The 24,870-nt window shown below is 34.7% G+C and overlaps 2 protein-coding genes across 2 annotated transcripts in view; one reads left to right on the top strand and one right to left on the bottom strand.

The window, feature by feature from the left end:
• Positions 1-24,870, bottom strand: part of LOC122432041 (centromere protein P) — a 225,039-nt gene that overhangs the window by 141,854 nt on the left and 58,315 nt on the right. Inside the window, exon 5 of the mRNA XM_043453761.1 lies at positions 19,509-19,605. Coding sequence (XP_043309696.1) covers positions 19,509-19,605 — 97 coding nt within the window. The remainder of the gene's footprint in view (positions 1-19,508; positions 19,606-24,870) is intronic.
• OGN (osteoglycin) lies at positions 209-16,256 on the top strand. The gene is made up of 7 exons (XM_043453759.1): positions 209-387; positions 1,405-1,650; positions 3,062-3,158; positions 10,027-10,185; positions 11,978-12,180; positions 14,272-14,367; positions 15,184-16,256. The coding sequence occupies exons 2-7, from the start codon at positions 1,480-1,482 to the stop codon at positions 15,352-15,354; spliced, it is 897 nt and encodes a 298-aa protein (XP_043309694.1). The 5' UTR covers positions 209-387; positions 1,405-1,479; the 3' UTR covers positions 15,355-16,256.

The following is a 24,870-nucleotide window of genomic DNA, read 5'->3' as shown; positions in this document are numbered from 1 at the left end:
CAGTTGAGTTTTTGTTACACGTAACAAAATAAAGGGGGAACTGGGCCTCAAATGACTAAACTAAAAAATAATTTGTGCTATGAGTACTTACTACAAAAGGTAAAAAATAACAGAAGTTTATGACAATCAGTGGAAGCAATCTGAGTACAGCAGTTACAAATATTTTAGTTCTCTAGTACAACACACTACATTTCACCCTGCAGAAAGAATGTTGGCAAAGATCTCTACCACATGGAAACTGCTTTTAAAGCTGTTGGGCCCTGAAATTCTATTCAACAGTTTGAAATCACTCCACAGCTTTTCTCATTCACCCTCCCACTTGGGGCTAATGCAAGCCATGATCATCTATTGAGGAAAACCACAAAAAACTTCAAAACAGCTACAACGGTAGGCTCTTTTCTCACATATTATTTTAAATATTGTTTGTTAAAATGTGACATCTAACAATCTTAGTAAATGTAAAGGCAATCTTTAATCTTTGTAAGTTTCAATTACCTCGGACAACTATTTTTTAACAAGCACTTAAGTATATCACCGCATAACTTGAATGTCCATGCAGGCAAGAACAGCGTGCTGTAAAAGTCACAAAACCATGTTATGCTTAATTTCAACCACTGACTTTTTTGACAAACTAGTATCTAAAATGCAGCACCAGCAATTCTGAGTGATTCTGTCTGAAGTTACTTAAGAAAAAGTATAAAATGTGCACCACCAGATAAAATCCAGTGGTGAGCCTAAAAGAATCTTTCCCATTTCATTCCCTTGAAATCTTTGATTAAAGTTCTATTATTTTTCTAGTCTGCAATACTATTTTTGCATTTTTCATACCTTAAATTTTAAAAGAAATGCTATTAACTAAAAATAATGATATCTATGGAAATTAGAAAACTGAGGAATTTGAAATTATGGCTTTTTCAATATTCTGTATCACCTAAAAGTAAGTGTTAATGACTATTTTTCATAATGTTAAATTTAAAGTTTAAGTTCTAAAACTGTTCCTGGAACTTGTTTCTGCTCATACCAATACAAATCAGGAGTTCTTATAAAGTAGCAAAGCTGAAATATGATATTTTTAACTCACATGAGACAGGATCATGGGTCTTCATTTTAACTGTTTATATCACAGGTATTCTAAGAAGACTTCAATTGCATACCTTTGTTCAAGGTAACTAATTATTAAAAAACTGAAATTATCAACGTTGCTTGGATTTTTGATGGAAAAAGAACTAAAACCATTTTCTGAAACTATTTTTCAGAATATCACTGATACATAAAAACTTTTAGCATCTAATTAAAGATCACAAAGGGTTAAACACTGTTCGCTGGCCCCTGCTGCGTGTACCCTGCCAAAAAGTCCTCTAAGCTTTTAAATATTGCTTCGATGGTCTGCATTTTTATTTCCAGGGAAAAAGAGAGTATTGTGCCACAGTCAGCAGGCCACTAGCTTCCTAGTCTTCAGTCACCTTCATTTCTATTAAAATGAAGCCTCTGCAGTCTACACTGCTGTTCCTGCTTGTGCCTCTGATAAAGCCAGCACCACCACCTCAGCAGGAGTCACGCATTATCTATGATTATGGAGCAGATAAGCTTGAAGAAACCTTTTTTAGCCAAGATTATGAGGATAAATACCTGGATGGAAAAAGTACTAAGGTATTTTATTTCTACTCTAAATTTAATTTCTAAAATAGTCACCCATTTAAATGCATGTTTTTGTTTTTTCTGAATGTGTCTGATAAGGTAAGAGGAAAGGAAAAGCACTTGAAATGATTCAGAACAATTCAAAATAACTGTCCCTAAAACTATATTTTTAAAGTATGCATGCTTCCCAAATTGATAAATAGACTCTATGATAATCAAACAGTATCTGTAACAACCAAAACATAAAATTTAAGGAAAACTAAAATTTGAAATATAAAATTTAATGAAAATTCAATTTAAAGACGATCTCTTATCAGCAGAGATTTACATTTAAGTCATGATACATAGTGCCTTTTATTTGCATATTAAAATAAAATAGGAGAAATGTGTATTAGGAGAAATACAGATGGATTACCAGCTTAAGGTTTATTATTTTAGGAAGAAGTAGTTCAAGTACATAAATAGAAGAGTACTGCTTATTTTGTATCTACAGGATTTCATAATAATCCACGTATGTCAACTACACAGTATCAAAAAATTAAAACTACTAATATGGAGCATGATTTTCATCAATTTCAACAATTTAGGCTCTATCATTTTATCAAGTAACTGTCACTGTCATTGTCTACAGGGATGACTTTCCTACCACATTTTTCATCTTCTGCTTGTACAGGGACTAAGTAATTACTTGTGGTTTTACTGGAACACAGAAATGAATACTGGGGAAAGACAAAGTTAATACAGCATGTAAGGATCTGCCTACAGTGTGTCTGTATGTGTCTTTCTCACACACACACACAATGGACAATGAGAGATGCAGCCAAATACTTCACAATGTTGATTCCTTCAAAAGTTCTCTACTATAAATGAGATGATAAGTGTTTTAAGAGTGAACAGTTATAATAGATTCTTTTTTTTCAGTACAGATGAGCAAATGTTAATATTATAATTTCTTTCAATGAAGTTGGCTAATATGCTAGTATTATCATTATCATATATGTATATATTAATAATATAATATATGTATATATAGTCATGCTTCCCAGGTGCTTAGGGAAAAAAAAAAAAGGCCTCTTATAACAAGCTGTTGGCTCACATGGCTGATTTCAATCTTATCAATCAGTTTAAAGAATACTTTCAAAATCTCCTGGTCCCTAAAAAGTAGTAAATAAAAAAGTTCTCTGCTTCTTCTGTTTACATTGCTTTAGGAGTCTAACTACAAACACAGGGACCAAGATATTTGTGAAGTGGACCAGAATTCAACAGCACTTAATAGACAAATGGAGAGTGGAGGGACTGTTCAACCAGAACATTTATGGGAGAATGCTGCCTGTAATCCCTCAGTTTCACAGTCCAAATTGTAAATAATACCAAAATTACCAAATTGTAAATAACTGTAAATAAACGTTTATTTTTCCAATAGGAAAAAGAAACTATGATAATAGTACCCGATGAGAAAAGTTTTCAATTACAAAAAGATGAGAGTATAACGCCATTAACCCCCAAGAAAGAAAATGATGGTAAGTATGAATACTCTATTATCCTATTTTTAAAAGGAGCTTTAAAAAGTAGCTTACAATGGAACTTTATTTGTTATAGTTATCAAAATTGCATCAGGATACAGTAACTCCAAACAGTGGAATTTTATCTCCAATGATAAAGTCAAACAGGTATATTGTGAATTTTCACCATTTGCCATTCCACATCATAAGTGAAAAACATGGAATAGGAACATTCAAGAACAGCCAAAGTTCAGTTTAGGTTTAGCCTCTATAAAGTGTGTGCTTCTATCTATATAAAATCAATTCAAGAAATACTTGTTAAATTCCAGTTAGTTGCAATCCCTGGTGGTTCAGCTGGTAAAGAATCTGCCTGCAATGCGGGAGACCTGGGTTCAATCACAGGTTGGGAAGATCCCCTCGAGAAGGGAATGGCTCCCACTCCAGTATTCTGGCCTGGAGGATTCCATGGATTGTATAGTCCATGGGGTCGCAAAGAGCTGGACACAACTGAGCGACTTTCACTTTCACATGTCGTCTGAGGATAAAGTAAATAAAATATCATTTTTGCTTTTAAGAAATTCACAGGAGAGATGGTTATATATATAAGTAATTATAATGTACATTTCAATTAAAACAATAGAAAACTTATAAAGATAACAAATTACAAAGTACTACTTATTAGTTTCTATTTGGTTTATTATTGCTCTCTCACAGACCATTATTTCACGTGACAATATGAAAAAAAAATCACACACTAATTTCTATAGTGCTACAACAAAATTAAAATGAACCAAAACAGAAAATATATCTCAAGAAATTTGAAAAGCATCATAGTGAAAATAGACTGGAAGAAATTGAAAGACATTTCTTGCTCTTGGATAGGATGATTTAAAATTACAAAGATGGTAGTTCTCCCTAAATCTGTAACAATAAACTTCTTTAAAGAGTTGGGTAAGGTTGATCCTCAACTTCAGATGGAAAATCAGATCTGCATGAAATCACCTATCAGAACATACTTTAAAGCCTCCATACTTAAAATAAGTATAATACTGGTGCATGAATGAATGTCCACAGACAGAAAGAAATACATATAGGAATTTAGTAAATAACAAAGGGAGCATCGTTAATCACTGAGGCAAAGATGACGTTTTTATTTTTAAAAAATAGTTATTTATGTGTGTATGGCTGCTCTGGGTCTTCACTGCTGTCTCTGAGTTTTCTCCAGTTGCAGATGGGGCTACCCTTTGTTGCAGTGCACAGGCTCTAGGTGCTCAGGCTTCGGTAGGTGTAGCATGTGGGCTCAGTAGCTGTGGCTCATGAGCTTAGTTGCTCTGTGCCATGTGGCATCATCCCAGACCAGGATCGAACCCGTGTCCCCTGCATTGGCAGATGGACTCTTAACCACTGGACCACCAGGCAAGTACCAAAGATGATATTTTTAAAAACTGAGTCTGGGACAACCTTGAAAAGGGATACAATTATATCCCTCTTATACAGAAAAATAAACTTCAAATAAATTAGGGTCTAAATGTAAAAAGTGAAACCATTTAAACAGTAGAAGATTACTTGACTGTGGGATGTCTCAAAATCCAGAGATGATAATAGAAAAGACCAATAAGTTTGACTCCATAAATGAAAAACATTTGCATGGCAAAAATCATCATAACTGAGGCCAAAGACAACCTAAAACTGAGAAAAATATTTTCAATATACACCACTGTAAAGAGTTAATATCTCTAATTTATAAAGAACAAGTAAAAATCCAGGAAAAAGAAATTGATCAAAAATCCATGGGTAAAATGGGCAAAAGGTATGAACAGACAATTCATAAAATGACACAAAAATGACCCTTAAACACATAAAAGGTGTTAAATCTCACATGTAAATTTAAATTGAGATAAAATTTTTTAACCTATCTGACAGAAGTGTGACAATATATTAATCTATTCCACTGGCAACACCTGTGGGTTATCAGACACTGGCATATGTTGCTGATAGTAATGCAAACTGGTAGAACGGAGAGGAATTTGGTAATATCTGATGAAACCTAATATGCATTTACTTTGTGACAAAGCAACTGACCTCTAGGAATTTACCCTAGAGATATACCTTCAAAAGTAAGAAAATACATATGCAAAATCTCTGAAGCACTGCTTGCAACAGCAAAATACTGGAAACAATCTAATTATCCATAAATTGAAGAGTGGTTGAATAAAGTATGGTACATCTACCAAGGGAATACTATGCAGTGGTAAAAATGGATGAGGAAGATTTCTATAACGAATATGGATTGATTTCTAGAAGAAAAAAAACAAAGTGCAAAAGAGTATCTACAGTATGCTGTCTCTTCTAAAAATGAAAGGGATATAAGAAAAGATACAGTTGTGTAAAAGAAATTCGAGAAGGGCAATTAAGCTGAGACTATTTACCTATGGGTTACAGATGGACTAGGGCTGGAAGGAGGGGGAGACGGGAACTTCGGGTATGGGAAAAAGGTGGCAGCACTTCTCTGAGCACACTTTTTGTGCATGTTTGATTTCAGAACAACATTATATTCACATAAGCAAATAAATACAGTACATTCATAAATAAAATCAACAACGATATCATAAAAAGAACCCAAACTGACAAACAAACAGAAAAATACAAACTTAATTGCATTTCAAATGAATAACATAACACATTATAGGAAGGGAAATCTACTGAAATAACTCAGTATTTTGATGTATACTTTCAGTAGACAAATAGTAAAATTCCAATGAGTAGGTTTGTTTTCCATAGTGTTATAGGTTAACAATAATGAAACTACTTAATGTGTGTTCTAGGATTGAGTAAAGTAAATACAAAGTGGATCAGGAGAGTCAGGTTTCTCATAATCAGAGAAGAGTGTTAAAAGATATGGTAAGGGGGAAGGCTAGAAGGAACACTATGGAGATGAAGTGGAATGGACTGGAATGAAAGGTATCAGCATCAACTCCTGGTTTGTATACAGATATACAGAAAAAGATACCGACATGTTTGCTTCCCTGTGTGAGTATGTATGTGTATATATGCATATGATATGTTTATGTTTTTATATGAGAATGTGGTACATATATATTATATATGTTTACATGTGTGTACATGTGTAGTACGTTCATGTATAAATACATGTACATGTGTATATGTGTATTATATATGCTGCTGCTGCTGCTGCTGCTAAGTTGTTTCAGTCATGTCTGACTCTGTGCGACCCCATAGATGGCAGCCCATCAGGCTCCTCTGTCCCTCGGATTCTCCAGGCAAGAATACTGGAGTGGGTTGCCATTTCCTTCCCCAATGCACGCACGCCTGCTAAGTCGCTTCAGTTGTGTCCGACTCTGTGCAACCCTATGGACAGCAGCCCACCAGGCTCCTCTGTCCACGGGATTCTCTAGGCAAGAATAGTGGAGTGGGTTGCCATTTCCTTCTCCATATTATATATGAAAAGAGAGCAAAATAAAAATAAATATATTTCCAGTCTCTTAGCTGAAAGATCCTAGAAACTATGAGATCCCAGTAGCAATGAGCACATGCACACCCAAATCTTGGTTTCTAAATACCATTCTCCACTGAAATGGACCAGTACTTCTTGAATAGCTGATTTCAGACCTGGGGCAGGGAAAGGGAAAGGATTGGTATGGGACATCTCAGCATGCCAGAAAATAAGTAAGCTCTCAAAGAATAGTAGAGACATTTAAGTTTTTAATCAAAATATAAAAAATACATATGTATAAATGTATGACAGATGTATAAGATTTATTCACTGAAATCCAGACACTAATGCTGAGAGAAATTTTAAAAGGCCTAAATATACAGATAGAGATACATTGTATTCAAGGACCAGAAAACTCAGTATTCTTAAAATGTCAATTTTCCCCAAATTCATCTGTAGATTCAATGCAGTCCCAATTAAAATTCTAGCAGGCTTTAAGCAATTAACAAGCTGACTTTAAAATTTATATGAAAATGAAAAGAACCTAGAAGAAACATAAAAGAAGAATAAATTTGGAGAATTTATACTGCCTAATATCAAGAGTTACTATACAACTTTTAAAAGAAAACAGAATAAAAACTTGGTGGTTGGCAAAGATTTCTTAAACACAGCACAAAAAGCATGAACTATAAGGGAATCAATTATTATTCAGTGAAATAAAAAATGTTTGCTCTTTAAGAGACATTGATTAGAAGAAGAAAAAAAAAAAAAACAAGCCAGAAACTGGAGAAAACATTTTCTCCAAAACATAAATCTGACAAATGACTTATATCTATACAATATATATAATTCAAAACTAATAATGCAAAACCCATTTAAAAAGCAGGCAAAAGACATGAGTAGACACTTCACTATACACAAAAAAACCTGTGGATGGCAACTAAGTATATAAAAAGATGCTCAGTGACTCACTGGAAAAGACCCTGATGCTGGGAAAGATTGAGGGCAGGAGGAGAAGGGGACAACAGAGGATGAGATGGTTGGATGGCATCATCTACTCGATGGACATGGGTTTGGGTGGACTCCGGGAGTTGGTGATGGACAGGGAGGCCTGGCGTGCTGTGGTTCATGAGGTCGCAAAGAGTCGGACGCGACTGAGCAACTGAACTGAACTGAACAGCACGTTAGTTATTAGGAAAATGTAAATTCAAACATGAGATACCACAACACATCTTACTTGAAAGGCTAAAATAAAAAAGTCCAACCACACATACCAAATGTTGGAAAGAATGAGGAGCAACTAGAACTTACATGCACTGCTAACGAGAATGTAAATGGCACAATGACTTTGGAAAACAGTTTAGGACTTTTTCCAAAAGGTAAAATATATATGTATGATAAGACACAGCCATTCTACACTTAGGTATTTATAGAAGAGAAATGAAAGCGTTAAGTCCATACATTAATGTTCATAGCAGCTCTCTTTGAAATCTGCAGACTGGAAACAACCCAAATATATGTAAGAGATGACTGTATAAAGTGTGTCTATTGACAGAATGGAATAAACTGGAATGAACTCAATAACAAATAGAAATGAATTACTGATAATGCAAAAATAGATGACCCTCAAAATAATTATTCAGAGTTAAAGAAGCCAGACAAAAGAGTATATACTGCATTCTTTTGATATAAAAGTTTCAGAAATAATATGTTAAGTTTCTGGTCCTTAATATATTCATAATATTAACATATTAAGATAATGACAGAAAGGATATTAGTGGTTACTGTGAGGGAGAGATGATTACCAAAGAGCATGAGGAAACTTTTGGAGTGATGGATATGTTAATTATCTTGATTGTGGTGATGGACATCCAACTTATAAATTATGCAAGTTAAATATGTGCAATTTATTGTATAACATTGAACCACAAAAAGGCTATGGGATGATAAAACAGAGTTTAGGAGTTCTCATTGACTAATCTGGGGCAATTTGATTATTAAAATAAATATGACAGTGACATATGACCTACGGGTTAAGGAATTCATAAGTTCATACTGACAAAAATAAATAAGGAGGGAACGTTCCAGCTCATATCAGAATGTGAAGTAACAAATGTAGAAGAAATGATGGAATCAGAAAAATTATTATTTGGCAACTATCCCAGTGATAAATGATTCAAGTAAGACTCTTCGATAGATGAAAACTAGAGTTTTAAAACATGAAAGTTTGATAACAAACCTGATGTTTAGAATCTCAAAGTACTTCTCTAGAAGGTACACACTTATTACAAAACAAAAATCAGTAATTTTACAGGGTGAGAACCATGGCAGACACCAACTGAACCAAGTTACCCAAGACAGCACTGTAAGGAATGAGACAGATACAGGACACAGAGGACGCAACATTATTTCTGTAGTATCCCTGCCAAAAATGAGGAACCTTTTTTATAAACCCCAGTTGAAAGACATTCTGCAAAATAAATGCCCTGAAAATACATTTTTAAAAAATTCAAAAATTTCCAAAACAGTAAAAAGATATGAAAAACAAAGACTAAGGAACTCTTCCAGGTTGAAGGCATGACAAGTAAACGCAATGAATGATACAGAGTCCAATGGCATTCTAAAAGTGCCCACAGTGACTCCAAACTTTTGCTGCTGTTGTTGTTGCTGGAAATGACTTTTACTTGAATCTAAGTTTAAGGGCGATTGGAGGAGATTATTACGAAGCTAAAACTCAAAATTCTCTATGACTCCAAGTTCATACTTTGTTTATTTTACTAGTTTCATTGGAAGGACTGATGCTGAAGCTGAACCTCTAATACTTTGGCCACCTAATGCGAAGAGTTGACTCACTGGAAAAGATTCTGATGCAGGGAAAAACTGAAGGCAAAAGGAGAAGGGGGTGGCAGAGGATGAGATGGTTAGATAGCGTCACCAACTCAATGGACATGAATTTGAGCAAACTACGGGAGACAGTGAAGGAGACGGGAGCCTGCTATACTGCAGTGCACGGGGTTGCAAAGAGGAGGACATGACTTAGCAACTGAACAACAAACTCGTTATAAATGTGTTTGCACTACCCCAAGTGATAAATCAAGCTTGTGCTTACCTTAAATCCAGCTTTATGATTTTTTGATATGCAAATTAAGAAATGTAACTGTCAGTCAATCCAGCAATTAAATGATCATTGCCAAAACAGACAGGAGAATAAAAGAGATTGTGTATTACAGAATTTAAAATAAAATTATGCTGAGTTACCAGATACAATATAGATCACTAGCTAATATGGCCACAACATCTTTCCTGTTATCATCTATAACTGTGTAAAGTATCTTTTCAAATTAGTAATAACACTCATGACAGCACGTATTTAATACTAGAGGTCACGTATTTTTAAATTATTGAGTTTTATGATTTTGTTTCCCAATTCAGAAATGCCCACATGCCTGCTCTGTGTTTGTTTAAGTGGCTCTGTATACTGTGAAGAAGTTGACATTGACGCTGTGCCACCTCTGCCAAAGGAATCAGCCTATCTTTATGCACGATTCAACAGAATTAAAAAGCTGACTGCCAAAGATTTTGCAGACATACGTAAGTTAATTTTAAATAAAATATTAATGTTAACTCATGTTGGTTATTTAACTCATATAAACACACGTTCCTAGGTACCTGTGGCCTATCACATGTGGGATAGTCACTGTTGGGGTATTTTAAGTATCCTGCCAGGAGGGTAGCCACACAGAGCAACTATTTCTGTAGTCAAGTCCAAGTCCTGGATCACTCATCCCAGAAAAATTTTCTATATTCCAATTTCATCAAGGGCTTCTGAAGAAAATTATACCAAGAAATGCACACTGGCTCCACTACACATTTACGAGATTAACCATACTGAATTCATGCTGTCACTGGTAGTTCCCAACTGACTGAATACAGCTGTTTCTCATTATTTGTGGACTTTATGTTTTCAAACTCACCTACTTTATAAAATTTATTTGTAATCCCAAAATAAATACTTCTGGCACTTTCACGGTTATTCACAGGCATGTGCACACTGGCAAAAATTTGAGTCATCCAGGTGAGGTGGAACAAGATGCTTTGTCCTTTATTTCAGCTTTAAACAAGTACCTTGTTTACAGTCTACTTAGTGTAATATTTTTCACTTTTCATTTTTTGGCTTTTTTGCTGTTTGAAACACTCCCTAAATATAGCACTGAAGTGCTGTATATTGTTCCTAACCGCAAGAAGGCTGTGATGTGCCTTCCAGAGAAAATGCGTGTTAAGTACTCTTCATTTAAGTGAGTTACAGTGCTGTTGGCTGTGAGTTTAATATTAATGTAGCAACAGTATATACTAAATAAGATGCCTTTAAAAAAGAAACACATTTAAAATTTTCTGATTGGCTGATGAAAATGTGTGATGAAAGGCTCGAATCCTGTATATTCCCTAGGAGCAATGGTTCCACATTCACTAAGTCAGCATTTGTGTCAACTTTATAGATGACTACCTTGAATAGTGAGAAGTGACCATATTTACTAATCACCCTAGACAGAACAAAAGTGATGCATACATACACACACATATTGAATTTCTCTCTCAGTATGTACCATGTTAACAAATTAGGGAAGATTTTTGCCTTTGTTGTTTTTAACCAATAAGGCACGGAGAAATTAAGATAACATACCCACAATCACAGGGGCATCCCTGGTGGCTAAGATGGTAAAGTATCTGCCTGCAATGCAGGAGGACCTGAGTTCAATCCCTAGCTCAGGAAGATCCCCTGGAGAAGGGAATGGCAACCCATTCCAGTATTCTTGCCTGGACAGGATGCCAGGGACAGAGGAGAGGAGCCTGATGGGCTACAGTTTATGGAGTTGCAAAGAGTCAGACACAACTGAGCAATTAATACAAACAAAACAAACCCATAATCACAATGCAACAGGTTGGCAAGAAATCCAAAAATATTTACATGATTCTATTCAAGCAAACATAATGCTTGCTTTCCATAATTTGCAACAAAGAATTTCTTTCAAATTACTTGAGCATACTGAGAATTCAAACAAAAAAGGATGGAAGGACTCTATTAACTGAAAGTTCCCTTCCAAGCCTGAAATTCTAGAACTCCAGTGAGAAGTTCCCTTCCAAACCTGAAATTCTAGAACTCCAGTGAGAAACGCTATCAGTGTCAAGCACTGAGTATATGCTGAGTATTCATTCAATAAAACTTACTGAGCTACTAATTGTACATGTTCTGCAAAGCACTAAAAATAAAAGAAATTTGAAATACCTGTTAAATAAATGCTTTTCCTCAGTCCACACAATTAAGAATTTAACTTCATGCATTTAAAAAGTTTTTTCTGTATTGTTTGTATATTTTTCCTTCAAGCTAACTTAAGACGACTCGATTTTACGGGAAATTTGATTGAAGACATAGAAGATGGTACTTTTTCAAAACTTTCTCTGTTAGAAGAACTTACACTAGCGGAAAATCAACTACTGAAGCTTCCAGTTCTCCCTCCCAAGCTTACTTTATTTAATGCAAAATATAACAAAATCAAGAGTAGAGGAATCAAAGCAAATGCATTCAAAGTAAGTATTTTATAGTATGACTTAGCACAATATAGTATCATCGTTATACAGTCAAGAATAACATGATAAAAGAAAAAGAAACTACAGTCTAGAATTTTGTTTTAAAACTATTACATAATGAATAGTGATATTATTAGGCTTATTCAAGTCTAGCTTATGCCTGTACCTCACTTAAAATAACTTTATTTTGTTTCATGGGACTACCTGGTGTCACATCTCTTTCCCTTGTTTACATAGCAAATATTTATTTATATAGACAAAGACTCATGGCACCAGGAGTCTCCAAAACCTCAAAATGGAAATTTTCCTGTGTTTCTTTTTCCCTACAGTATTAGTAATTTATAGACACCAGAAAAATCATGCTCTAAAGACTGAATTTTATTTTTAATACTTAAAAGTATTAGACCATAGAATTCTGTAGGGAGATATTCTTTTGAATTCCATGATGGCACCTAATACAAAATTCTGTATGTAGTAAAAATTAAATATATTTCTTAATTTAGTCATTCAAGAAAATAAATGTTCAGGAAAAGGGGAAGGTGATTTACTTTGATTTAGTTAGCCAGGTTGTCTCAAGATGCACAGTCTACAGAGAAGTAATCACCTCAGTCCAGGACTTCCATAGATCTGAAGTACTCATTCCCAGTCCTGGAAGAAACCCCACATAAGAGGTTGAGATAATCATGCTACTGGTTAGCAACAGAAGACCTTGCTCAAAATAGAGGATTGTAGCTCCTTTTGACAATTCCTAACAGTTCTTCAGAAGTTAAGGAACTCTTAGGGGACTTTCAGAAACTGGACTTACTTTAAAAACAAACAAAAAGATGCTTGTAATTTGAACATACACAATTTGAGCAGGTAAACCTTTGAATAACTGGTATGTTAAAGACCTACAGGAGCTGGACAACATTTACAAAAGAAGTATTTGAATATTTTGGATTTTACACATGGATTACAGAAGGGATTCATGACAAATTGGCAACAAAATGATAAAGTCAGCTATTTTCTAGTTTTGCTTAATGCCCAAGGCTGCAAAAGCCACTGGTAAAATCAAGTCACTCTAATCCATGTAAAGAGGTCCACTGGGGAGGACAGGAGCTTGATTCTTATATGATGGATTATAGGATGCTTAAGAGGGCTTCCTATGTGGTACAGTGGTAAAGAATCTACCCACCAAAGCAGGAGACTTGGGTTGGATTCCTGGTTCAGGAAGATCTCCTGGTATAAGAAATGGCAACTCACTCCAGTATTCTTGCCTGGAAAATCCCATGGACAGAGGAGCCTGGTGGGTTCCATGAATCACACAGAGTTGGACATGACTGAGTGACTAAGCACACATGTAGGATGCTTAAGAAAGGATTAAAATAACAATAAATTAATTCTAAAAAAAAAAAAATCCAAATTCTGCCATAGGATGTATATCAAAAGTAAGGTAAAACATTACTGTCAGGGGAAACTGTATCTTGAAACTACAAAATTATACACAATAATGGGTTATTGATTATGAAGAGTAATCTAATGTAGATCCCTTAGGGGGGTAAAAAAATCATACCCAGCCACGTATTTAATACATTGCTTTGGAAGATATCTTACTAACAAGCACACACATCTCTTAAGAATATTCATTCTACTACAAGTTGGTGGAGCTGAAATGGAAAGTTCTGGAGGTTCAAGAGAGGTTATAGCAGTACCAGGATCCAAATACAATCCTGTATAAGCATTAACATCATCACCTATTCCAAAGACAAATTTAAAGAGCCCCAGAAATTGACATTAGGGCTGAGGCTGGCTATGACTGGGTATTCAGATGTGAGATGAGTAGACAGACATGGGGATGCATTAGGGTTCTACTGCCCTTTGTAAAGGACTGAGATACACTACTTGTAAAACCAAAACAACACAACAAAACAACAAACAAAAAAATCCCACCAAATCAAAAACTACCATATCAATGATTAATAGTATTGATTCATGTCTATATCTGTGTATTTATACATATGTATATTTATATATATGTGTATATAGCTTGAATTGTGAAGAAATGCACTGATCTCAGATATCAACTCAAGCAAAAGCACCTTTTCCTTACAGAAACTGAGTAACCTCTCCTTCCTCTACTTGGATCACAATGCTTTGGAATCTGTGCCTCTTAATTTACCAGAAAGTCTGCGTGTAATTCATCTTCAGGTATGATTGCTCCTTTCACAGTATCAGACTTTAATTCAAATTACTATGGGTCAATCTTACGATTCATTAGGAAATTCACTTACTTACATGTAAATGTTGCCCATCAAAAGCATTAATATTTAGTCAAATGCTCTCTCTTGCCCAGAAGCCACAGTTCTATTCAGAGCAAAACCAAAGGACCAGTAACACCAGGTATGAGGTCTGCTCTTATAGTATGGCTTGTCTCCAGGTGTGCACCTGGCATCTCCTAGTTAATCTGACATGTGGATTTGAAGTTAGGGGACACTAAGACCTGTGGTTTATGTTTCTTTCTCCAAATAGCAGTAAACACTTGCTTTTGGAGACTTCCTAGCTGACTTTATTGTCCAACATCAAGGGTAATAGAAAAGTGAAGAGGGAATAAAAAGAAACTAAAAGTGGTCTTTCACCATCACAAGAATTCTCATTTGTTCTTTTTACTTCTTTAAAGTATATTTAAGGACACAGTACCCATTTTGAGTTGACACTCTACAACAGGATACTTTTTCCAGCTAGTATAATCTTATTTGTACTCAGAAATTTGTTACATACCTGAGTTTTACTCTTAGAAAAAGGAAGTAGTCTGTTCTTCCAAAGTGATACTGTAGACTTTAAAAAGGGAGGCTCAGATTGCTCAGACAGGGTTTTTTATTATCATGAAGATGGATATACAGTATGTACAGTATTTTAAAAATCACTTCTTTTATCGACAGATAAAATATTCTGCCAGACCTCATTACACAGCATACAAAGGAATGATTTGGGGTTTATAAACAATTTTTCCCTTTTGTTTTCCAGTTTAACAACATAACTTCAATTACAGATGATACATTCTGCAAGGCTAATGACACCAGTTATATTCGGGATCGCATTGAAGAGATACGCTTGGAGGGCAACCCCATCATCCTGGGAAAACATCCCAACAGTTTTATCTGCTTAAAAAGATTGCCTGTAGGGTCATACATTTAACCACTATCAATGCAGCATAGCTAAAGTACACACATACTTATAATCTGTCTCAACAATGTCTAAAGGAGCATAAATATTTAATATTAATTTTGTATCTGACTATTGAAGGAACTTATGTTTTAAGCAAGGATGTTAAAAAAAGTCTTACATATAAGAACAAGTAAAAAGTAAGATTGACTCTCTAAGTTCAAAACAGAAATGTGAAAATATTTGAACAGAATTACAAAATCCCTTTAGTTCGTAATAGAGTACCACTTAAAAGGTATGTTTTTATATAAATACCCAAAATTAAGAAGTGTTACAAAGTTAACAGATAGGTCCAAGAAACTTTCAACTGTCTTTCCTGGTTTTCACTGGATCCCTAAAGCTTTTAAGGCATATGTTCCAAAGACTGAAAAGCTGAATATTTCTAAGGATCTCTCACTTTTCTTTCTTTTATGATTTATACATTATTCATTATGAAGTAGGAACTCTGTTTTTTTCTTTTAAGGCAGCTACTATATTTTTACTTAGCCTGAGAAATAGGGTATAGTCTCATACCTAAGCAAAACTTTCCAAATAAAGCATAACTTTACTCTCTTGACAAAGAGCTAATATAGTAATGTTCAATTATTCTGTTGTGTGGTCACACAATTAAAAGCTTTAGTAAAGTAGTACAAAAATTTATTTAATCTAAATAATCAACATTCTAAGTCCACCAAAAAACATTTTAGGAAGCTATAAGTACATCAAAATCAGTATGCTTATAAAAAAAACTGAAAGTCCACTCTGTTTCTCAGAATATAGACATAAAGTTCTCCAATGTAAAGTCTTTCAATTATGATGTAACTGCAAAATATTTTTTATACTATACGAATGAATCTCATCAATAAATTTATCCAAATATAAGATATGAAAACAAAGAAAATTCTGTGGCATTACTACTGCACACCACCTTCCCAACCACCCATACACATGGATGTTCATGAAAATAGGCCATACATGCATAAGAAAGCATCTCAGCAACATTTTCTAAAGATCCACAATTAACTGATATGTTTAAAGATAAGAATTAATCTCCAATCTAATAGTGATGATTTATAATGGCACTGCTGCCAGAATGAAGTTCCTGAAATTACTTTCCTCTTGCCCAAACCCCATTCAAAATTCTTAGCTTCCACACTGCTTTGGGGTTGCATATAAAATTATCAGTGCTTTAGAAATAAGTCTGAACTGTGTATATAAAAATTACCAACACTGTTTCCAACATCAATTACAAATTAGAATCAAGTTGGTCTCTATCCTATTTCCAGAACAAATATTATTGGTGTTTTTTCATTTCATAATAAAATAATAAAAGTAAAAAATATGCTGATCTCCATTACCTTAAATAGACAATGCTTTATTCTTGACACTGATAATGAAAGAAACAGAGGATTAAAATGTAAAATATTTTACTCTACAAACATTCCTGAAAGAAACTAAAGAAGATACACATAAGTAGAAGACCTTGTGTTCATGAATGAAAGATGGAACAGTTAATAGGTCTACACTACCCAAAACAATTTATAGATTCAAAACAATCCTTATCAAAATCTCAATGTAATTTTTTGAAGAACTGGAAAAACCCACCAAAATTCATAGGGAATCTCAAGGGATTCCAAATAGTCAAAAGAAATTTGAAAGAAAGAACAAGACTGGAGGATTCTACACTTCCTCATTTCAAAATGTAACTACAAAGCTACAGTAATTAAAAGTGTGATACTGGCATAAGGACAGACATATAGACCAATGGAATAGAATAGTGAGACCAGAACCAAAACTTTGCATGTACAATCAAACGATTTTTGAAAAAGGCATCAAGACCACTCAATTAGGAAAGGACAGTCTCTTCAACAAGTGGTGCTAGGAAAACTGGATATTCACTTGTATAAGAATGAAGTTGGGCTGCTGGCTTACAACATACACTAAAATTAACTCAACCTGAATTAAACACCTAAACTTAAGAGCTAATCTATAAAACTCCTACTAAAAATAAAGAGAAAATTCTGTATGACTCTGAATTTGGCAACAATTTCCTGGATATGACACCAAAAGCCAGGATAAAAAAGAAAAAATACATAAATTGGACTTCAAAATTAAAAATTTCTATACATCAAAGGACACTATCAAGAAAATGAAAAGACAATTCAGTGAACGGAAGAAAATATGTGCCAATCATATTTGATGAGGTAAATATATAAAAAATATCTCAACAACAACAAAAAACCTGATGCAAAAAGGGACAAAGAACTTGAATAGACATTTCTCCAAAGAAGATATACAAACGGACAATTAGCACATGAAAAGATACTCAAGGTCACTAATCATTAGGAAAGGAAATGCAAATCAAAGCCAGAAAGAGATACCAATTCACACCCAATAGTTTGGCTACAACAAACAAAACAAAAATAAAATAAATACAAAACAAAAACCCAGACAATAAGGTATGTTGGCAAGGATGTGAAGAAATTGGAAGACTCATGCCCTGCTATTGGGGATGTAAAGTGGTGCAAGCTGAAAGAAAGAATTACCATACAATCCAGCAATTCCACTTACAGGTATATACTTAAAAGAACTAAAACTGAGACTTGAATAGATATTTGTACACCAATGACTTGAGAAGGACTATTCACAATAGCCAAAAGGTGAAAACAATTAAGTGTCTATTAACAGATGAATGAAACAAAATTTGCTAAGTACATATAACAGAATACTATCCAGGGTTAAAAAAGGAATGAAATTTTGACACATGCTACAATATAAATAAATCTTGAGAACAATATGTTAAATGAAATATTCTGGCAAAAAGAACAAATTTCATGATTCTGTCTGAACAAGATACTTAGTCAAATTCACAGAAATGGAAAATAGAATGATGGTTCCCAGAAGCTGGGGGACAGAGGAATGACAAATTAAGTGTTCAATGGGGACAAGGTTTTCAGTTTGGGATGATTAAAACATTCTGTAGATAAACACTGGCAATGAGTGCACAACCACGTGACTGTTCTTTCCCTTCTAACAACCTTGTCACCAGCAAAGACCAGCTCACATAAGGACTTCATCTGCTACAGGAAAAGCACACCAATTATACTTCTATACTTGCCTTAACAACACGTAGAGGAAAATCAGCTTGAAAATGGAACTAGTGCTCACATTTCCCATAACTCATCCTAATGTAGAAGTAAATGGCCATATAATATCATTTCTTATCATAACTGCCAGCATGCTTCTCAATCATTACTCTATTTTACCAATTCTGAAGAAGAGCTATTTAATTGTTCTTGTTCAAGAGCACCTGCAAGTAAACAACATAATCCTGAGGACTCCTCAAGGAACCACAGTACAGTACAAATACCGGCATGCTTCATTCTAAAGAAAATACTATGCCTGACAGATTAGCTCAACCAAATAAAATGCAAATGATGATGATTTAAAAAAAGAATCCAAAATAAATGAGTGTTAGCACCAGTCATAAAAACACCAGTCATGACAAAAGTCATGACTCAGGATTTTGAGGAAAGCTGAACCTTGCCATATTATTCATGTGAACTCTTTCAGAACTGATTTCTGTGTGAGTCCCTGCTGTCAATAATTTGATCCTATCCAACTAAGCATGAATGGGAGGATTGCAACGTAGCCAAACATAATTCTAGCTATGACAAACAAAAACAGGGAGTTTTAAAAATGTTTTTGAATGTATCTTCATCAGACCTAAGAAGCATTACTTTATAAGAATCAGACCTCATATTTAATCTTGAAATATACAATAAATAAGAAGCTTAAATACAGAGAGTGATTCAGGATGTAAAGATTACATTATGACATTATAAAGCTTCTATGCTTATATTCTTTACTAGAATCTGGCATTTTACTTCAAGTATCCTTGACAGATTAATTTTTTAAAATGTATATTATAAAATAAATGACTATAATTACTTTTATTTCAATGAAAATGGTTCACTGACTTGTACAGAAGCATTCCTCCTCTATTTATTGCAAATAAATGCAAATTCCAGAAGCCAATAAAAATATTTTCTATTTTTTGAAAACTTTAAGAATGTTATCTTAAATCCCCAAATTGACATCAGCTTCACTTTCCATACATGTTTAAATTGAAAAACTTTAGACTCTACCTTGAAATGTTTAAATGTGCGCTTACGATAGTCACACCACTCCACAAAGCAGCGTAGGCTTCGGAAAAACAAAAGCAGATCTCTTTTTTCTTCTGCTCTGTAGAAATAAAAGGTTCTATAATTAATAAACATCATTAAATGAACCTCCCCAATCTGGTTTTATCTTGTTATTGCTTTTTACAGACCTGACACTAAAACTTAAAAAGTACTTGCTTGATATATTTCTATATACCAAACTCTGCATTTTTGAGTTTGTGCCCCTGTGTGATTTCTCAGACTGGAATTCCCTTTTCTCCATTTTCAAATGTTTAAATCCTACCCATCTTTCAAGATATCACACAAATGCCACATCCTCCTTGATACCTCATTTGATGATCTGTGGTATAATAAAGAATATATCTGGTCTTAGTCACTAGTTCCTAGTCATTATTTCATGCAAGGATGGGCACAAAAAAGGGCAGAAATGGTAAGACCTAACGGAAGAAGAGATTAAGAAGAGGTGGCAAGGATACATGGAAGAACTATACAAAAAAAGTCTTAACGACCATGAAAACTCTATGGCGTGGTCACTCACCTAGAGCCAGATATCCTGGCTGGCTTAGGAAGTATTACTGCAAACAAAGCTAGTGAAGGTGATGGAATTCCAGCTGAGCTATTTCAAATCCTAAAAGATGATGCTGTGAAAGTGCTGCACTCAATATGCCAGCAAATATGGAAAACTCAGCACTGGCCACAGGACTGGAGCAGGTTGATTTTCATTCCAATCCCAAAGAGACATAATGCCAAAGAATATTCAAACTACTGTACAGTAGTTGTATGGTGAGGACATTTATGAGCACAAATTGTGCTCATTTCATGTGCTAAGCAAGGTAATGTTCAAAATCCTTCAAGTTAGGTTTCAACAGCACATGAACTGAGAACTTACAGATGTATAAGCTGGATATAGAAAAGGCAAAGGAACAGAGATCAAATTGCCAACATTCACTGGATTGCAGAGAAAGCAAGGGAATTCTAGAAAAACATCTGCTTCACTGACTATGCTAAAGTCTTTGACCGTGTGGATCTCAACAAACTGTGGAAAGTTCGTGGAAAATTCTTAAACAGATGGTAATACAAGACCACCTTTCCTGTTTCCTGAGAAACATGATGCAAGTCAAGAAGCAACAGTTAGAACGAGACGTGGAACAATGGACTGGTTCAAACTGGGAAAGGAGTATGACAAGGCTATATACTGTCACTCTGTTTATTTAATTCTATCCAGAGTACTTGTGGCTCAGCTGGTAAAGAACCCGCCTGCAATGTGGGAGACCTGGGTTTGATCCCTGGGTTGGGAAGATCCCCGGGAGGAGGGAAAGGCTACCCATTCCAGTATTCTGGCTTAGAGAATTCCATGGACAGTCCATGGGGTCACAAAGAGTCGGACACGACTGAGTGACTTTCACTTTCACTTCACTTTCACACAGAGTACCTCATGTGAAATGCGGGGCTGGATGAATTACAAGTTGAAATCAAGACTGTTGGGAGAAGTATCAACAACGTCAGATATGCAGATGAACTGACTCATTGGAAAACACCCTGATGCCAGGAAAGACTGAAGGCAAAAGGAGAAGAGGGTGGCAGAGGATAAGAAGATTGGATGGCATTACTGATTCAAAGGACATGAACTTGGGTGGACTCCAGGAGATGGTTAGGGACAGGGACACCTGGCTCTCTGTAGTCCTTGAGGTCACAAAGAGTGACAACTACCAGGGAGGGAGTGCAACCCCACCCATCAGCAGATAATTGGATTAAAGCTTTATTGAGTAAGTCCCTGCCCACAGAGCAAGACCCAGTTATTCCCATCACCAGTCCCTCTCATCAAGAAGCTGACATAAGCCTCTTAGCCTCATCCATCAGAGGGCAGACAGAAGAAACAAGAAGCACAGTCTCACAGTAGCTAAAACAAAAACCACACTACAGAAAGTTAATCACAATGAAAAAGCAGAAAGTTAATGTCCCAGATGAAAAGACAAGATAAAAACTCAGAAAAACAATTAATGAAGTGGAGATAGGCAACCTTCCAGAAAGATAATTCAGAATAATGATAGTGAAGATAATTCACGATCTCAGGAAAAGAATGGAGGCAAAGATTGAGAAGATGCAAGAAATGTTTACCAAAGACCTAAAAGAACTAAAGAACAAACAAACAGGGATGAATAATATACTAGAAAGAATCAATAGCAGAATAACTGAGGCAGAGGAACAGCTATACAACCGGGAGGACAGAATGGTGGAAATCACTGCCACAGAATAGAATATAGAAAAAAGAATGAAAAGAGATGAAGATAGCCTAAGAGAACTCTGCGACAACATTAAATGCACCAACATTCGATTCTAGGGGTCCCAGAAGGAGAAGAGAGAGGAAGGACCTGAGAAAAATTTTGAAAAGACAATAGCTGAAAACTTTCCTAACAAGGGAAAGGAAATAGTCAACCAAGTCCAGGAAGTCCAGAGAGTCCCAGAAAGGATAAACCCAAGGAGGAACACACTGAGACACACAGTAATCAAACTGACAAAAATTAAAGAAGAGATAAAATATTAAAAGCAACAAGGGAAAAATGACAAATATCATACAAGGGAACTCTCATCAGGCTATTAGCTGATTTCTCAACAGAAACTCTACAAACTGGAAGGGAATGGCATGATATATTTAAAGTGATGAAAGAGAAGAACCTATAACCAAGAATACTCTACCCAGGAAGACTCTCCTTCAGATATGATGCAGAAATCAAAAGCTTTCCAGACAAGCAAAAGTTAAGAGAATTCAGCACCACCAAACCAGCTTTACAACAAATGCCAAAGGAACTTCTCTAGGCAAGGAACACAAGAGAAGGAAAAGACCTACAGAAAATAAACCTCAAACAATTAAGAAAATGATAATAGGATCATACACATCGATAATTACCTTAAATGTAAATGGATTAAAAGACTAGATTGGCTGAGTGGATGAAAACATGTGCATGTATACATTTCCACCTACCACATCACTCTGCTTGACCCCCCACCCCAAGCTGTATGTTAATTATTTTATATTGTTAAGTTAATCATGTTTCCATTATGGCTTGCAATTGTAATTATCTTTTATTTTCTGTCTGGCTATTGATTGTGAAAACTAATAAACATCTTTTACTATTGTGACTATGTGACTACTACTCAATTGCATTATATCATGTTTGGTCAACAGAAAAATAATAGAACTCTATACTACCAATGCTATGCTTAGTCGCTCAGTCATGTCTGACTGCCAAAATTAGGATCTAATAGAAATCCCTGTAATCACTTTTTAAAATCCAGATGCATATCAGAATTATCTTGAAATTTTTTGAAAAATACAAATGCTCAGGTATTGCCTTTTTCCTCCAGAGCTCCAGATATGTTTCTAATGAACAATCAGGTTTAAAAACAACTGGACTATATGATGATTTTTTTACTTTTACCCAGTTTGTTTCACTTTTTCTATTTCATATTCAGTGCTCCCATTTCATTTAGTTTATGTTCTTCAATTTCTCCATCTCTTTTTTTATTTTGATGTTTTTTCTCAAGCCTTTATCAAGCATAGTAGAAAAGCTTTTGTATACATATATATAAAAATGTATAATATATATTTTAGAAAACTTATAAATTCTTGCCTAACTAAAAAATCTATGACATTTTGATTCCATTTGTTTGGCTTAGTATGAATAGAATGCTAGACTTCTAATTAAAAAACAGATATGCAACAAGCAACAAAGGTTTACTGTATAGCATAGGGAACTATAGTTAACATCCTGTAGTAACTTATGATGGAAAGTAATTTAAAAAATAATATATGTGTATTTGTATAACTGAATCACCTTGCTGTGCACGTGAAACATTGTAAGTCAACTATACTTCAATAAAAAATATATACATATACATATATATATATATATATATAAAGAGAGATTTGAGGAGCAGAGAGGAAAGTCACAGAGTAATAAAAATATCCACCTTCGATAATTTAGTAATCTATCTGAATATAGAAATATTTAATATTTATATTCATTATGACTAACAGTATTTTTCAGAGATTGAATGACACACAACTGAGGGTATTTTGGGATATGTCATTTACTTGGAAGAAGTGTTTGGCCAAAGGAAAATTCAGTTAGAGATAAAATTGTATATTTAGATACCTCTGTTGAAAACTGTGTTGCATTATGGACAGTGGAATGGTATAAAAATAAATGTTTGTGTAAAAGTACTAATAAATAGCATTAATATGAGAAGAAAAAAATCATGCAATTTAATCTACTGGACATAATAAAGTTTCTTTTGTGGTTTATTACTTAAGAGCAAAAGTTTTCAAAAAGTAGGCAATAAAATTTTTGACGCAGTTAAAAAAAAAGAGAGGGAAAAGGGAAACCATGAATTCAGCTCAGTTCAGTCTCTCAGTTTTGTCTGACTCTTTGAAACTCCACAGACTGCAGCACGCCAGGCTTTCCTGTCCATCAACAACTCCCGGAGCCTGCTCAAACTCATGTCCATCGAGTTGGTGAGGCCATCCAGCCATCTCATCCTCTGTTGTCCCCTTCTCCTCCTGCCTTCAATCCTCCCCAGCATCAGGGTCTTTTCCAATGAGTCAGTTCTTAAAATTCAACATAAAAATCATGAACATGGTTTAAAGAAATACATATAGAGAAAATATCAACAAAGAAATAAAAATAAAAAGAGGAATCAAATAATTAAGTTAGAACTGCAAAATAGAATAACAAATACAAATCTCATCAAAAGGGTTCCACAGCAAAATGGAGATGGCAGGGGAAAGAAACTTTAGATCAACAGAAATTATCCAATGCCAGAGAGAAAAAAGACTGGAGGAAAAAAAAGAGAAAATATTCTCAGAGTTGTGAAATAATAACGAAATATTTAACCTTCACATCATCAGTCTCGGAAGGACAGTGGAAAGGGCCTGGGACTGAAAAAGTAATTTGAAGAAAAAAGGACTGAATACTTGCCAAATTTGACTAAAAAAATAAACCTACAGATTCCCAAAGATGTCTACACACAGAGAAATGATGATCATAAGAAAAGTTCTTAAAAGCAGGCCCAGATAAATGAGGTGTTACAGATAAGGGAACAATGATTTGAAGAACTATTTCTCATCAAAAACCATAGAGACCAGAAGCAAGTGGCACAACATTTCTTACGTGTTGAAAGAACAGAACTGTCAAACTAGAATTCTATGTCCAGAAAGAATCTTCCTCAGGAATAAAAGTAAAGACATTCTCACATAAAGAAAAGTAAGAAAACTTACTGTCAGAGACATCATTCACTTAGTTTCCTCTAACTCTTAGAGTATATT

This window comes from Cervus canadensis, chromosome 30 (assembly GCF_019320065.1).
Source record: "Cervus canadensis isolate Bull #8, Minnesota chromosome 30, ASM1932006v1, whole genome shotgun sequence".
In the NCBI taxonomy this organism is placed as follows: domain Eukaryota; kingdom Metazoa; phylum Chordata; class Mammalia; order Artiodactyla; family Cervidae; genus Cervus; species Cervus canadensis.
Note: the sequence above shows the minus strand (reverse complement) of the source record. Positions and strands in the feature narration are given on the sequence as shown.